We start from the raw sequence: 14,796 nt of genomic DNA on the forward strand, positions 1-14,796 counted from the left end.
TGCCTCTCCGACAGCGCAGTGCAGTGCTCCCTCAGTACTGTCTCTCCGACAGTGCGGCACTCCCTCAGACAGCACAGTGCGGGGCTCCCTCAGTACTGCCCCTCCGACAGTGCGGTGCTCCCTCAGTACTGCCCCTCTGACAGCACAGTGCGGGACTCCCTCAGTACTGCCCCTCCGACAGCACAGTGCAGCGCTCCCTCAGTACTGCCCCTCCGACAGCACAGTGCGGGGCCTCCTCAGTACTGCCCCTCCGACAGTGCGGCGCTCCCTCAGTACTGCCCCTCCGACAGCACAGTGCGGGGCTCCCTCAGTACTGTTCCTCCGACAGCACAGTGCGGGGCTCCCTCAGTACTGCCCCTCCGACAGCACAGTGCAGCGCTCCCTCAGTACTGCCCCTCCGACAGTGCGGCACTCCCTCAGTACTGCCCCTCCGACAGTGCAGTGCGGCACTCCCTCAGTACTGCCTCTCCGACAGCGCAGTGCAGTGCTCCCTCAGTACTGTCTCTCCGACAGTGCGGCACTCCCTCAGACAGCACAGTGCGGGGCTCCCTCAGTACTGCCCCTCCGACAGTGCGGTGCTCCCTCAGTACTGCCCCTCTGACAGCACAGTGCGGGACTCCCTCAGTACTGCCCCTCCGACAGCACAGTGCAGCGCTCCCTCAGTACTGCCCCTCCGACAGCACAGTGCGGGGCCTCCTCAGTACTGCCCCTCCGACAGTGCGGCGCTCCCTCAGTACTGCCCCTCCGACAGCACAGCGCGGGGCTCCCTCAGTACTGCCCCTCCGACAGTGCGGCGCTCCCTCAGTACTGCCTCTCCGACAGTGCGGCGCTCCCTCAGTACTGCCCCTCCGACAGCGCAGTCCGGCGCTCCCTCAGTCCTGCCCCTCCGACAGTGCGGCGCTCCCTCAGCACTACACCAGCGTGTCAGCCTAGATTTGTGTGCTCAAGTCCCTCGAGTGGGACTTGAACCCACGACCTTCTGAGGGTGCTGCCCACTGAATCACGGCTGACACTCCGTGGAGAATGGAAGGGATATAATGGGCGGTTCGGGGAGATTTGCAGTTAACGGAAGTCTTATCATGGAATGACCAAGGAAAATAAAACTGCTCACTTCAGGGTCGCGTGAGCACCTTACCTCGTAGTTCTCCATCATCTTACGGATACCAGAACCTCGCTGGCCGATAATGAAACGATGGAGGTGATACGGGATCTCAACTTCAGCCGTGACTGGAATCAAAGTCTGGGAAGCAACGATAAAGAGAAGCGATTGAACAGAGATATTTCTTCACCTTCTCCCCCCCCACCCCCCGCCCCTCGCCCCGATCATCTCGAATTCTGCCCTCTTGAGCACCTCCGATAATAATCGCTCCACCATCGGTGGCTGTGCCTTCTGTTGCCTGGGCCCCAAGGTCTGGAACTCCCTCCCTAAACCTCTCCCGCCTCTCTTTCCCCCTCCGAGACGCTCCTTAAAACCGACCTCTTTGACAAAGAGCAAAAGAAATAGGAGCCGGGAGTCGGCCATTCGGCCCCTCGAGCCTGCTCCGCCATTTAATACGATCATGGCTGACCCGATCATGGACACAGCTCCACTTCCCCGCACGCTCCCCGTAAACCCTTCACTCCCTTCTCGCTCAAAAATCTGTCTGCCTCCACCTTAAATATATTCAGTGACCCAGCCTCCACAGCTCTCTGGGGCAGAGAGTTCCACAGATTTACAGCCCTCAAAAGAAATTCTTCCTCATCTCAGTTTTAAATGGGCGGCCCCTTATTCTGAGGCTATGCCCCCTCGTTCTAGATTCCCCCCCGCGAGGGGAAACATCCTCGCTGCATCTACCCTGTCAAGCCCCCTCAGAATCTTATACGTTTCAATAAGATCACCTCTCATTCTTCTAAACTCCAATGTGTAAAGTCACAACCTTTCTTCAGAAGACAACCCCCTTCATCTCAAAGTGGATAACCTCACATTTACCCCACATTCTACTCCATCTGCCAAATTTTTGCCCACTCACTTGGCCTGTCTCCAACCCTTTGCAGGTTATGTGTGTCCTCCTCACACCTTGCTTTTCCCACCCATCTTTGTATCGTCAGCAAACTTGGCTACTTTACACTCGGTCCCCTCATCCAAGTTGTTAATATCGATTGTAAATAGTTGGGGACCCAGCACTGATCCCTGCGGCACCCCACTTGTCACTGTTTGCCAACCGGAAAATGACCCGTTTATCCCGACTCTCTGTTTTCTGTTAGTTAGCCAATCCTCTGTCCATGCTAATATATTACCCCCAACCCCGTGAACTTGTATCTTGTGCAGTAGCCTTTTATGTGGCACCTTATCGAAAGCCTTCTGGAAATCCAAATACACCACATCCACTGGTTCCCCCTTTATCCACCCTGTTCATTACATCCTCAAAGAACTCCAGCAAATTTGTCAAACATGACTTCCCCTTCATAAATCCACGTTGACTCTGCCTGACCGAATTTTGCTTTTCCAAATGTCCTGCTACTGCTTCTTTAATAATGGACTCCAACATTTTCCCAACCACAGATGTTGGGCTAACTGGTCTATAGTTTCCTGCTTTTTGTCTGCCTCCTTTCTTAAATAGGGGCGTTACATTTGCGGTTTTCCAGTCCGCTGAGACCTCTCCAGAATCCAGGAAATTTTGGTAGATTACAACCAATGCATCCATTATCTCTGCAGCCACCTTTTAAGACCCCCCTAGGATGCAAGCCATCAGGTCCAGGGGCCAAGTCCGCCTTTAGTCCCATTATTTTACCTAGTACTTTATCTCGAGTGATAGTTTTAAGCTCCTCCCTCCCAATATTCCCTTGATTATCAATTATTGGGATGCTTTGTGTCCTCTACCGTGAAGACCGATACTAAAATATTTGTTCAAAGATTCTGCCATTTCCCTGTTCTCCATTATTAAATTCCCTAGTCTCATCCTTTAGCTGATCGCTTGCTTTTTATGTACCTGTAGAAACTCGTATTGTCTGTTTTTAGATTTCTTGCTAGTTTACCCGCATAAGCTATCTTTTGGAAACATAGAACATAGGTGCAGGAGTAGGCCATTGGGCCCTTCGAGCCTGCACCACCATTCAATAAGATCATGGCTGATCATTCACCTCAGTACCCCTTTCCTGCTTTCTCTCCATACCCCTCGATCCCTTTAGCCGTAAGGGCCACATCTAACTCCCTCTGGAATATATCCAACGAACTGGCCTCAACAACTCTCTGCGGCCGGGAATTCCACAGGTTCACAACTCTCTGGGTGAAGAAGTTTCTCCTCATCTCAGTCCTAAATGGCCTCCCCCTTATCCTGAGACTGTGACCCCTGGTTCTGGACTTCCCCAACATCGGGAACATTCTTCCTGCATCTAACCTGTCTCGTCCCGTTTCTGCAAGAACCCCTCTCACTCTTCTAAATTCCACTGAATACAAGCCAAGTCGATCCAGTCTTTCTTCATATGTCATCCAGCCATCCCGGGAATCAGTCTGGTGAACCTTCGCTGCACTCCCTCAATAGCAAGAATGTCCTTCCTCAGATTAGGAGACCAAAACTGAACACAATATTCCAGGTGTGGCCTCACTAAGGCCCTGTACAACTGCAGTAAGACCCCCCCCTGCTCCTAGATTTTTTTTTTTTTAAGTTGTCCTTTGCTGATATCTAAAAATTTCCCAATCCTCTGGCCTACCACTGTGCTTCTCAACATTGTATGCCTTGGTTTTCAATTTGATGCCAGCCTTTATTGCCTTAGTTAGCCACAGCTGGTTTATCCTTCTCTTCGAGTCTTTCTCTCTCACTGCAGGGGCTCATTGCCTGGCACTTGTGTGGCGTGAATGTGACTTGCCACTTAGCCTAAGCCTGAACATTGTTCCAGGTCTTGCTGCATGCGGGCATGGACTGCTCTGTTATCTGAGGGAGTTGCGAATGGAACTGAACACCAGGAGGTTCATGTGGGGAGGCAGGGGGAGAGGGAGGCAGAGTGGGAAACGATCCATACCCTCAAAGCAGCTTCTGCAGCTTGGCAGTTCTCCAAACGCCCCACCAGAATAATGGTGTCCCTTCTCCGATCGGCTCCCTCAACATCCGCTCCAGACTCACTCCCGCCTGGAGCCAACAGCTCTGTGGCACCTGCATCAGACCAGATACAACATAAGAACCACGAGTAGGCCATACGGCCCCCTTGAGCCTGCTCCGCTATTTAATACGATCATGGCTGATCCGATCATGGACTCAGCTCCACTTCCCCGCCCGCTCCCCATAGCCCTTTACAGGGCTGTAGTGATACCCGCCCTCCTGTATGGCTCAGAGACATGGACCATGTACAGTAGGTATCTCACCCCCAGCTCATGGTCTACAGGGCTGTAGTGATACCCACCCTCCTATATGGCCCAGAGACACGGACCATGTACAGTAGGTATCTCACCCCCAGCTCATGGTCTACAGGGCTGTTGTGATACCCACCCTCCTGTATGGCTCAGAGACATGGACCATGTACAGTAGGTATCTCACCCCCAACTCATGGTCTACAGGGCTGAAGTGATACCCGCCCTCCTGTATGGCCCAGAGACACGGACCATGTACAGTAGGTACCTCACCCCCAGCTCATGGTCTACAGGGCTGTAGTGATACCTGCCCTCCTGTATGGCTCAGAGACATGGACCATGTACAGTAGGTATCTCACCCCCAGCTCATGGTCTACAGGGCTGTAGTGATACCCGCCCTCCTGTATGGCCCAGAGACACGGACCATGTACAGTAGGTATCTCACCCCCAGCTCATGGTCTACAGGGCTGTAGTGATACCCGCCCTCCTGTATGGCCCAGAGACACGGACCATGTACAGTAGGTATCTCACCCCCAGCTCATGGTCTACAGGGCTGTAGTGATACCCGCCCTCCTGTATGGCCCAGAGACATGGACCATGTGCAGTAGGTATCTCACCCCCAGCTCATGGTCTACAGGGCTGTAGTGATACCCACCCTCCTGTATGGCTCAGAGACACGGACCATGTACAGTAGGTATCTCACCCCCAGCTCATGGTCTACAGGGCTGTAGTGATACCCGCCCTCCTGTATGGCTCAGAGACATGGACCATGTACAGTAGGTATCTCACCCCCAGCTCATGGTCTACAGGGCTGTAGTGATACCCGCCCTCCTGTATGGCTCAGAGACATGGACCATGTACAGTAGACATCTCAAGTCGCTGGAGAAATACCATCAACAATATCTCCGCAAGATCCTACAAATCCCCCGGGAGGACAGACGCACCAACGTTAGCGTCCTCGACCAGGCCAACATCCCCAGCATCGAAGCACTGACCACACTCGACCAGCTCCGCTGGGCAGGGCCACATTGTCCGCACGCCCCAGACACGAGACTCCCAAAGCAAGCGCTCTACTCGGAACTCCTTCACGGCAAGCGAGCCAAAGGTGGGCAGAGGAAACGTTACAAGCGACACCCTCCCTGATAAAGTGCAACATCCCCACCCACACCTGGGAGTCCCTGGCCCAAAGACCAGTCCGCCCTAAGTGGAGGAAGTGCATCCGGGAGGGCGCTGAGCACCTCGAGTCTCGTCGCCGAGAGCGTGCAGATACCAAGCGCAGGCAGCGGAAGGAGCGTGCGGCAAACCAGTCCCACCCTCCCCTTCCCTCAACCACTGTCTGTCCCACCTGTGACAGGGACTGTGGTTCCCGTATTGGGCTGTTCAGTCACCTGAGAACTCACTGTTGGAATCGAGGAAGACTTGCCTCCACTCTGAGGGACTGCTGCTGATGACGACTCCCTGATTGCTCAAAAATCTGTCTCCGCCTTAAATATATTCAATGTCCCGGCTCCCACAGCTCTCTGAGGCAGTGAATTCCACAGATTTACAACCCTCAGAGAAGAAATTCCTCCTCATCTCAGTTTTAAATGGGCGGCCCCTTATTCTAAGACCATGCCCCCTAGTTCTAGTCTCCCCCATCAGTGGAAACATCCTCCCTGCTGAATGGGCCTCCTGTTCCTATGGTAACAGACTCGAGGGGCTGAATGGGCCTCCTCCTGTTCCTGTGTAACAGGCTCGAGGGGCTGAATGGGCCTCCTCCTGTGATCCTAGAAGGTCAAGTTGAATTGTACCCAATTTGGAACAAACGGGGAAGTGGGATTGGCTCGTGATAGAGTTTTCCCTGCTCTCCCAAGAAGTTCATTTCCCATCCCGAAGATGGGGATGGTGTTAGCGTGACCTCGCACCCCAGCCCGACCTCTGACCCCAGGCCTACCCGAGCCGCTCTCCCCTCGATCGGGGAACTTGATTTGGACGCTGTGGTCTCGGGCCAGCTGCTGGACACGGACGCCTTTGGGCCCCATCAGATTCCGGTGGAACTTCTGGGAGATGACACACTCCATCGTCACCTGGGCTTCCTGCCAACAAGAGGGAAGGAAAGAAAGTCTGGCCTTTATATAGCGCCTTTCACGACCACCGGACGTCCCAAAGCGCTTTACAACCCGAGAGCAGACGGGGGCCTCGGTTTAATGTCTCATCAGCAAGACAGCACCTCCGACAGTGCGGCGCTCCCTCAGTACTGCCCCTCCGACAGTGCGGCACTCCCTCAGTACTGCCCCTCCGACAGTGCGGCACTCCCTCAGTACTGTCCCTCCGACAGTGCGGCGCTCCCTCAGTACTGCCCCTCCGACAGTGCGGCACTCCCTCAGTACTGTCCCTCCGACAGTGCGGCGCTCCCTCAGTACTGCCCCTCCGACAGTGCGGCACTCCCTCAGTCCTACCCCTCCGACAGTGCGGCACTCCCTCAGTACTGCCCCTCCGACAGTGCGGCACTCCCTCAGTACTGCCCCTCCGACAGTGCGGCACTCCCTCAGTACTGCCCCTCCGACAGTGCAGCACTCCCTCAGTACTGCCCCTCCGACAGTGCGGCGCTCCCTCAGTACTGCCCCTCCGACAGTGCGGCACTCCCTCAGTACTGCCCCTCCGACAGTGCGGCGCTCCCTCAGTACTGCCCCTCCGATAGCACGGTGCGGCGCTCCCTCAGTACTGCCCCTCCGACAGTGCGGTGCTCCCTCAGTACTGCCCCTCCGACAGTGCGGTGCTCCCTTGGTACTGCCCCTCCGACAGTCCGACGCTCCCTCAGTACTGTCCCTCCGACAGTGCAGCACTCCCTCAGTACTGCCCCTCCGACAGTGCGGCGCTCCCTCAGTACTGTCCCTCCGACAGTGCAGCACTCCCTCAGTACTGCCCCTCCGACAGTGCGACGCTCCCTCAGTACTGTCCCTCCGACAGTGCAGCACTCCCTCAGTACTCCCCCTCCGACAGTGCAGCACTCCCTCAGTACTGCCCCTCCGACAGTGCGGCACTCCCTCAGTACTGCCCCTCCGACAGTGCAGCACTCCCTCAGTACTGCCCCTCCGACAGTGCGGCACTCCCTCAGTACTGCCCCTCCTACAGTGCGGCGCTCCCTCAGTACTGCACTGGAGTGTCAGCCTAGATTTGTGTGCTCAAGTCCCTGGGGTGGGACTCGAACCCACAACCTCGTGACTCAGAGGTGAGGGAGCTGCCCACTGAGCCACGGTGAGAGAGGGGGAAAGGAACAGTGAGACAGACCGCAGGGGCGGGAGTGCAGTGGGACCTACCAGCTCCTGGACGATGTCCTGAATGCGTTTCTTGGCTGCCTCCACGCACTCCTTGGCGCCCTTGAGCGTGACGACGTCGCTCTTGACCCCGGTGCGCGGGAAGCTGACGGCCACTCCCCCGTACTCCTCCGCCAGTTCCCGCAGGACCTGTCCACGGCGCGACACAAAGTGCCTGTGGTATCGAGGGTCAATGTTCATGTGGTCCTCCACCACCAACTCCTGTGGGCAGGCCGGGAGGGTACACGGGTCAGTGTCTGCCCCTCGCTCCCGCCCGCTGTCCGTCCGATCGTTCATCCATCCCCTCGCTCCCGCCCGCTGTCCGTCCGATCGTCCGTCCATCCATCCCCTCGCTCCTGCCCTCCGTCCATCCAATCGTCCCCTCCACTGCCCCTCGCTCCCGCCCGCCCTCCATCCGTCCATCCATCCATCCCCTCGCTCCTGCCCTCCGTCCATCCAATCGTCCCCTCCACTGCCCCTCGCTCCCGCCCGCCCTCTGTCCGTCCATCCATCCCCTCGCTCCTGCCCTCCGTCCATCCAATCGTCCCCTCCACTGCCCCTCGCTCCCGCCCGCCCTCCATCCATCCATCCATCCCCTCGCTCCTGCCCTCCGTCCATCCAATCGTCCCCTCCACTGCCCCTCGCTCCCGCCCGCCCTCCATCCATCCATCCATCCCCTCGCTCCTGCCCTCCGTCCATCCAATCGTCCCCTCCACTGCCCCTCGCTCCCGCCCGCCCTCTGTCCGTCCATCCATCCCCTCGCTCCTGCCCTCCGTCCATCCAATCGTCCCCTCCACTGCCCCTCGCTCCCGCCCGCCCTCTGTCCGTCCATCCATCCCCTCGCTCCTGCCCTCCGTCCATCCAATCGTCCCCTCCACTGCCCCTCGCTCCCGCTCGCCATCCGTCCATCCCCTCGCTCCTGCCCTCCGTCCATCCAATCGTCCCCTCCACTGCCCCTCTCTCCCGCCCGCCCTCTGTCCGTCCATCCATCCATCCCCTCGCTCCTGCCCTCCGTCCATCCAATCGTCCCCTCCACTGCCCCTCGCTCCCGCTCGCCATCCATCCATCCATCTCCTCGCTCCTGCCCTCCGTCCATCCAATCGTCCCCTCCACTGCCCCTCTCTCCCGCCCGCCCTCTGTCCGTCCATCCATCCATCCCCTCGCTCCTGCCCTCCGTCCATCCAATCGTCCCCCACTCTCTCTCCCTCCCTCCGTCCGTCCTCCCCCTTCTCCCTCCTATCCTCCGTCCGCCCTCCCACCCCCACACTCCCTCCGTCCCCCACACCCCCTCCGTCCCCCCGTCATCCCCCGCTCTCCCTCCCTCCCTCCGTGGTTCCTCCTTCTCTGCTTTTCCATTCTACACGGAGAAATGATTTGCTTGTTGTTTGTGGCCTCATTGGACCAGAATGGTTCCCGGGGATGAAGGACTTCAGTCACGTGGGGAGACTGGGGAAGTGGGGCTCATTTTCCCCGGAGCAGCGGAGGTTAAGGGGGAGATTTGCAAGAGGCGTTGACAATTCACGGAGGGTTTTTGAGAGAGAGAGTTAAAAAAAAAAAGGGAGAAATTGTGTCCCGTGGCAGAAGGGGCGGTAACCAGAGGGACACGGATCGGCAAAAGAACCAAAGGTGACATGACGACGCTTCAGTTAACGGGGAGGGCAGCTGTGAGCTCTGCAGGCACATTTGTGGCACGCAGTGGGTGACCAGCGAGGGTTTTGGCCAGGCCAGCGGTCCCGTACCCAAGAGTTCGGGGGGCGGGGGGGCGGTGTTGTTGTAGGCCCGGCCGAACCCCATGCCCTCCACGGTCGGGCCGACTATTAACATAAAACTGGCGACCGCGGCAGGACACCCTCGCCGCCCAGCCAAGCACGCAGCGTCCCGTTTGGGGGGGTGGGGAGAGGGGACCACTCCCCATGGGGCAATTTCCCGTGGGGTTGGTTCGGCACATTGAAGAACACTGCCGGGACAAAAAAAAAAACACGAGGGCCAATTTCATGAAAAACGTCGCCAACTCCACGATCACCTGTGTCCGCCTCGGAGGCAGTAACTGCTCTAATATATACTGGGGCAATTTCCCCCCTGCCCCCCCCCACCCCCCACCCCCCCAAGCCTCCCTCCCCGCGTCGGTTGTTCTGTCTCAGGGGAAGATATCGATGAAGCAGTCAGCTGGGCAGTGCAGCGGCAAATGGAGTTTAATTACGGAGAGAGGTGTGAGGTAATGCATTTGGGGAGGGCTAACAAGGCGAGGGAAGACACATTAAATGGTCAGACACTGAGACACTGTGCAGAGGAACACAGGGACCTTGGAGTGCAGGTCCACAGATCCCTGAAGGTAACAGGCCAGGTCGATAAGGTGGCAAACGGGATACTTGCCTTTATTAGCCGAGGCATGGAATACAAGAGCAGGGAGGTTATGCTTGAACTGTACAAACACTGGTTAGGCCACAGCTGGAGTACTGCGTGCAGTTCTGGTCACCGCATTACAGGAAGATTGTGATTGCACTGGAGAGGGTACAGAGGAGATTTACCAGGATGTTGCACTGGAGAGGGTACAGAGGAGATTTACCAGGATGTTGCACTGGAGAGGGTACAGAGGAGATTTACCAGGACGTTGCACTAGAGAGGGTACAGAGGAGATTTACCAGGATGTTGCACAGGAGAGGGTGCAGAGGAGATTTACCAGGATGTTGCACTGGGGAGGGTACAGAGGAGATTTACCAGGATGTTGCACAGGAGAGGTTACAGATGAGATTTACCAGGATGTTGCACTGGAGAGGGTACAGAGGAGATTTACCAGGATGTTGCACTGGGGAGGGTACAGAGGAGATTTACCAGGATGTTGCACTGGAGAGGGTACAGAGGAGATTTACCAGGATGTGGCACTGGAGAGGGTACAGAGGAGATTTACCAGGATGTTGCACTAGAGAGGGTACAGAGGAGATTTACCAGGATGTTGCACTGGAGAGGGTACAGAGGAGATTTACCAGGATGTTGCCTGGACTGGAGAATGTTGGCGATGAGGAAAGATTGGATAGGCCGGGGTTGTTTGCTTTGGAACAGAGGGGGCTGAGGGGAGACCTGATTGAGGTGTATAAAATGATGAGGGGCCTGGATAGAGTGGATAGGACGGACCTGTTTCCCTGGGCAGAGGGGTCAACAACCAGGGGGCATGGATTGAAAGTAATTGGGGGGAGGTTTAGAGGGGAATTTGAGGGGAGAGGGCGGTGGGGGTCTGGGGCGGAACTCACAAAAAAAAAGGTTCTTCAAACCTGTAGTTATGAAAGATAAGTCTACCCTCCCCCTTCCTCGCGCCCACCCCCCAGTATACCCAGTACCCCCCCCCTCGCGCCCACCCCCCCAGTACACCCAGTTCCCCCCCTCGCGCCCACCCCCCAGTACACCCCCCCTCGCGCCCACCCCCCAGTACACCCAGTACCCCCCCCTCGCGCCCACCCCCCAGTACACCCAGTTCCCCCCCTCGCGCCCACCCCCCAGTACACCCAGCACCCCCCCCTCGCGCCCACCCCCCAGTACACCCAGTACCCCCCCCTCGCGCCCACCCCCCAGTACACCCAGTACCCCCCCCCCCAGTACACCCAGTACCCCCCCTCGCGCCCACCCCCCAGTACACCCAGTACCCCCCCTCGCGCCCACCCCCCAGTACACCCAGTACCCCCCCTCGCGCCCACCCCCCAGTACCCCCCCTCACGCCCACCCCCCAGTACACCCAGTACCCCCCCCTCACGCCCACCCCCCAGTACACCCAGTACCCCCCCTCGCGCCCACCCCCCAGTACACCCAGTAACCCCCCCTCGCGCCCACCCCCCAGTACACCCAGTACCCCCCCTCGCGCCCACCCCCCAGTACCCCCCCCTCGCGCCCACCCCCCAGTACACCCAGTACCCCCCCCCTCGCGCCCACCCCCCAGTACACCCAGTACCCCCCCCTCGTGCCCACCCCCCCCAGTACACCCAGTACCCCCCCTCGCGCCCACCCCCCAGTACACCCAGTACCCCCCCTCGCGCCCACCCCCCAGTACACCCAGTACCCCCCCCTCGCGGCCACCCCCCAGTACACCCAGTACCCCCCCCCTCGCGCCCACCCCCCAGTACACCCAGTACCCCCCCTCGCGCCCACCCCCCAGTACACCCAGTACCCCCCCTCGCGCCCACCCCCCAGTACACCCAGTACCCCCCCTCGCGCCCACCCCCCAGTACACCCAGTACCCCCCCCCTCGCGCCCACCCCCCAGTACACCCAGTACCCCCCCCTCGCGCCCACCCCCCAGTACACCCAGTACCCCCCCCTCGCGCCCACCCCCCAGTACACCCAGTACCCCCCCCTCGCGCCCACCCCCCAGTACACCCAGTACCCCCCCTCGCGCCCACCCCCAGTACACCCAGTACCCCCCCCCCTCGCGCCCACCCCCCAGTACACCCAGTACCCCCCCTCGCGCCCACCCCCCAGTACACCCAGTACCCCCCCCTCGCGCCCACCCCCCAGTACACCCAGTACCCCCCCCTCGCGCCCACCCCCCAGTACCCCCCCTCGCGCCCACCCCCCAGTACACCCAGTTCCCCCCCCTCGCGCCCACCCCCCAGTACACCCAGTACCCCCCCCTCGCGCCCACCCCCCAGTACACCCAGTACCCCCCCCTCGCGCCCACCCCCCAGTACACCCAGTACCCCCCCCTCGCGCCCACCCCCCAGTACACCCAGTACCCCCCCCTCGCGCCCACCCCCCAGTACACCCAGTACCCCCCCCTCGCGCCCACTACACTCACCAGGTCCCTGATGAGGGCTGCCAGTTGTTCTCGGGCCTGCCTCACACCCTCCTCCTTGCCCACGATGGTGATCAGCTCCTGCTCCTGGTCCTCGGCGGTGGGGAAGACGATTCGCGCCCCCGTGCGCTCCCGCACTTTGCGAATGTTGGCCCCGCCGCGGCCGATCAGGAAGCGATGGTACTCTGGCTTGGCTCGGATCTCGGCCGTGAAGCTGTTCACTTGCTGGGGGCGGGGGCGGGAGGGAGGTGGGGGGGGGAAAAGAGTGAGGAAATCAGACGGGTAGAGAGCCCCCCGCACCCTGCTCCACAAGGCCGCTGAACACAGACCCCCCCACCCACAATCCGCACCCTCACCCCCCCTCTCCCCTCCTCCCCCAAACACCCCCCTCTCCCCTCCTCCCCCCAGAGACCCCCTCTCCCCTCCTCCCCCCAGAGACCCCCCTCTCCCCTCCACCCCCCAAACACCCCCTTCTCCCCTCCTCCCCCCAGAGACCCCCCTTCTCCCCTCCGCCCCCCAGAGACCCCCCTCTCCCCTCCTCCCCCCAGAGACCCCCTCTCCCCTCCGCCCCCCAGAGACCCCCCTCTCCCTTCCTCCCCCCAGAGACCCCCCTCTCCCCTCCTCCCCCCAGAGACCCCCCTCTCCCCTCCGCCCCCCAGAGACCCCCCTCTCCCCTCCTCCCCCCAGAGACCCCCCTCTCCCCTCCGCCCCCCAGAGACCCCCCTCTCCCCTCCACCCCCCCAAAGACCCCCCTCTCCCCTCCTCCCCCCAGAGACCCCCCTCTCCCCTCCAAACACTCCCCTCTCCCCTCCTCCCCCCCAAAGACCCCCCTCCCCCCAGAGACCCCCTCTCCCCTCCTCCCCCCAGAGACCCCCCTCTCCCCTCCTCCCCCAGAGACCCCCCTCTCCCCTCCAAACACTCCCCTCTCCCCTCCTCCCCCCAGAGACCCCCCTCTCCCCTCCTCCCCCCAGAGACCCCCCTCTCCCCTCCTCCCCCCAGAGACCCCCCTCTCCCCTCCTCCCCCCAGAGACCCCCCTCTCCCCTCCTCCCCCCAGAGACCCCCTCTCCCCTCCTCCCCCCAGAGACCCCCCTCTCCCCTCCTCCCCCCAGAGACCCCCCTCTCCCCTCCAAACACTCCCCTCTCCCCTCCTCCCCCCAAAGACCCCCCTCTCCCCTCCTCCCCCCAAAGACCCCCCTCTCCCCTCCTCCCCCCAAAGACCCCCCTCTCCCCTCCTCCCCCCAAAGACCCCCCTCTCCCCTCCTCCCCCCAAAGACCCCCCTCTCCCCTCCTCCCCCCAAAGACCCCCCTCTCCCCTCCTCCCCCCAAAGACCCCCCTCTCCCCTCCTCCCCCCAAAGACCCCCCTCTCCCCTCCTCCCCCCAGAGACCCCCCTCTCCCCTCCTCCCCCCCAAAGACCCCCCTCCTCCCCCCAGAGACCCCCCTCTCCCCTCCTCCCCCCAGAGACCCCCTCTCCCCTCCAAACACTCCCCTCTCCCCTCCTCCCCCCAAAGACCCCCTCTCCCCTCCTATCCCCAAAGACCCCCCTCTCCCCTCCTCCCACCAGAGACCCCCCTTTCCCCTCCAAACACTCCCCTCTCCCCTCCTCCCGCCAAAGACCCCCCTCTCCCCTCCTCTCCCCAAAGACCCCCCTCCTCTCCCCAAAGACCCCCCTCCTCCCCCCAAAGACCCCCCTCCTCCCCCCAAAGACCCCCCACTCCCCTCCTCCCCCAAAGACCCCCCACTCCCCTCCTCCCCCCAAAGACCCCCCTCACCCCTCCTCCCCCCAAAGACCCCCTCTCCCCTCCTCCCCCCCAAACACCCCCTCTCCCCTCCTCCCCCCAAAGACCCCCCTCTCCCCTCCTTCCCCCAAAGACCCCCCTCCTCCCCCCAAAGACCCCCCTCCTCCCCCCCAAAGACCCCCTCCTCCCTCCTCCCCCCAAAGACCCCCCTCTCCCCTCCTCCCCTCAAAGACCCCCCTCCTCCCCCCAAAGACCCCCCTCTCCCCTCCTCCCCCCAAAGCCCCTCCTCCCCCCAAAGACCCCCCTCTCCCCTCCTCCCCCCAAAGCCCCTCCTCCCCCCAAAGCCCCTCCTCCCCCCAAAGACCCCCCTCTCCCCTCCTCCCCCCAAAGACCCCCCTCTCCCCTCCTCCCCCCAAAGACTCCCCTCCTCCCCCCAAAGACCCCCCTCTCCCCTCCTCCCCCCAAAGACCCCCCTCCTCCCCCCAAAGACCCCCCTCCTCCCCCCAAAGACCCCCCTCTCCCCTCCTCCCCCCAAAGACCCCCCTCCTCCCCCCAAAGACCCCCCTCCCCCCTCCTCCCCCCAAAGACCCCCCTCTCCCCTCCTCCCCCCAAAGACCCCCCTCTCCCTCCTCCCCCCAAAGACCCCCCTCTCCCCTCC

At 60.9% G+C, this 14,796-nt stretch overlaps 1 protein-coding gene across 1 annotated transcript; it reads right to left on the reverse strand.

The window, feature by feature from the left end:
* Positions 1-1,135: 1,135 nt before the first annotated feature.
* On the reverse strand, positions 1,136-12,624 carry LOC139250303 (vigilin-like; the record flags this gene model as incomplete). The annotated part of the gene is made up of 5 exons (XM_070872796.1): positions 1,136-1,240; positions 4,000-4,130; positions 6,258-6,399; positions 7,624-7,842; positions 12,403-12,624. Coding segments are annotated over 5 exons (819 nt in total), but the record flags the coding sequence as incomplete, so codon positions are not given.
* Positions 12,625-14,796: the final 2,172 nt, after the last annotated feature.

The sequence above is a fragment of the Pristiophorus japonicus genome, unplaced genomic scaffold, assembly GCF_044704955.1.
Source record: "Pristiophorus japonicus isolate sPriJap1 unplaced genomic scaffold, sPriJap1.hap1 HAP1_SCAFFOLD_3686, whole genome shotgun sequence".
In the NCBI taxonomy this organism is placed as follows: Eukaryota; Metazoa; Chordata; class Chondrichthyes; family Pristiophoridae; genus Pristiophorus; species Pristiophorus japonicus.